The 1,919-nt window shown below is 45.6% G+C and overlaps 1 protein-coding gene across 1 annotated transcript; it reads left to right on the forward strand.

Moving 5' to 3' along the window:
* On the forward strand, nucleotides 1–936 carry LOC136652443 (olfactory receptor 10C1-like). Its single transcript, XM_066629384.1, has one exon. It carries the CDS (start codon nucleotides 1–3, stop codon nucleotides 934–936), a length of 936 nt encoding a protein of 311 aa, XP_066485481.1.
* The last annotated feature ends 983 nt before the right edge of the window (nucleotides 937–1,919 follow it).

Here is a 1,919-nt window from a genome sequence, read left to right on the forward strand (position 1 = left end):
ATGAGTAGTCATGAAAATGTCACAGCTCCCTCCGGATTCATTCTTGTGGGCTTCCCAGAAGCTCACAAGTTCCGTTTCCTAATCTTTGCAGTTTTGCTGCTCCTCTACATCTTCACCTTGACGATAAACTGCCTGATAATGCTTATAGTGAAAACTGATCCTATGTTTAACACACCAATGTACTTCTTTCTTATGCACCTGGCCTGCATGGAAGCCTGTTATATGTCAGTTACCATCCCCAAGGTATTGGAGAACTTGATCCTGAAGCTCACAGTCATTTCCTTCCTGGGATGTGCCATGCAGCTCTTCTTCTTCCTGTTCTTTGGAATTGCTGAGTGCTTCCTCCTGGCTGCAATGGCCTTAGATCGGTATGTCGCAATATGTCACCCTCTGCGCTACGTGATCATTATGAGCAGAAGAGTTTGTTGGACAATGGTGATTGGTTCATACATGTGTGGAACTTTTGTTGGACTGATTCACACCTGTGTCACATTTCGCCTCCCATTTTGTGGTGTGGTCATCAACAACTTTTTCTGTGAGATACAGCAGTTGTTGCATCTTGCCTGTGGAGATACTTTCCTGAACGAGGTCCAGGTCATGGGAGTGGCTGTAATGGCACTCATGCTACCATTTCTGCTGATTATCCTCTCTTACATTGGCATTATCTTCACTATCATTGGGATGACATCTGCAGAGAGCAGATATAAAGCCTTTTCCACCTGCTCCTCACATTTAATTGTGGTCACTCTGTTCTATGGCACAGCTTGTTCCATGTACTTAAAACCCAAATCCGCTTATTCTCCAGCCGTGGAGAAACTGTTATCATTTTCCTATACCATTGCAACTCCTCTGTTGAATCCAATTATCTATAGTCTGAAAAACAAGGCAATCCAGGAAGCTCTGAGAAGACTCTGGCAGAAAATGACTTTAGTATAATTCTAAAGGTGCATGGTTAAGTGGATGGCTGATAAATTTCATTTGTTAAAATAAATGTGAAAATGCTGCCTTGGTTTAAATTGCTGTTTCTGAGTCATACAGCAAGAATTATTGAAGGGGAAAAAAACAACAACTAGGACAACTAATTTCAATGGGTGCAACTCTTATTGATGACTGACAGCCCAATCCTATACTTTCCAGTGCCTGCTGGAGCAATGGCGCCAAAGCAGCTACCACTGTATCCAGTGGACTATGTGTTCTGCCAAATTCTCGACTCCTGCCGACCACGGCAATTTGTCCCGTCCAAATATCCCAACTCCCTTTTAATGCCCGCTTTTTGGCTAATTAACAACCCCCTTTCCCAAGAACAACAGCTGTGGTGTGCAAAGGAATAAACACAGAACTTCTTATCTATAGCAATTAACAAGAATTTATTGCTACAAACACAGCCACTCCCTGCAAGTCCCCTTGTCCAGAGGCTTTCCCTCCCCAAAACTCCACTTAACTCCAGGGGTAACGTCTGAAGCCTCCAGTCCAAGTCCAATCTGGTCTCCAAAACACAGTCCAGTATTCTGCAGTAGAGTTTCTCCTCTCCAGCAGAGTGTCTCCTCCAGCAAGGTCCTGGCAGTCCTCTCTTCCTGTAGGTCTGGGTCAGGTAGCCCTCTTGGTCAGCGTCCAGCTTCTGGCTGAGTCAGCGTCCAGCTTGGCCAGCCCTTTGCTCCTTCTGAAGCTGCCTTATATCCTGCAGCCCCTTGTTAAGTCCTACTGCAGCTCAGCTGTGAGCTACCTTGTTAGCTCCAAATTAGGCTCAGGTGAGCCATCCCTTCAGTCCATGTCCATTCAAAGTCTCATCAAGGTCAAATGAAGTTCAGGTGTCCATCCAGGTCTCCATTGGCCTTGATTGATTACAGCTGTGGAGCCAGCCCTGCCCTTCCCAGAGCTGTCAAACAGCTGTCAAAACATGGGATCACTGTCAACACCAC

The sequence above is a fragment of the Tiliqua scincoides genome, chromosome 5 (assembly GCF_035046505.1).
Source record: "Tiliqua scincoides isolate rTilSci1 chromosome 5, rTilSci1.hap2, whole genome shotgun sequence".
NCBI lineage: Eukaryota > Metazoa > Chordata > Lepidosauria > Squamata > Scincidae > Tiliqua > Tiliqua scincoides.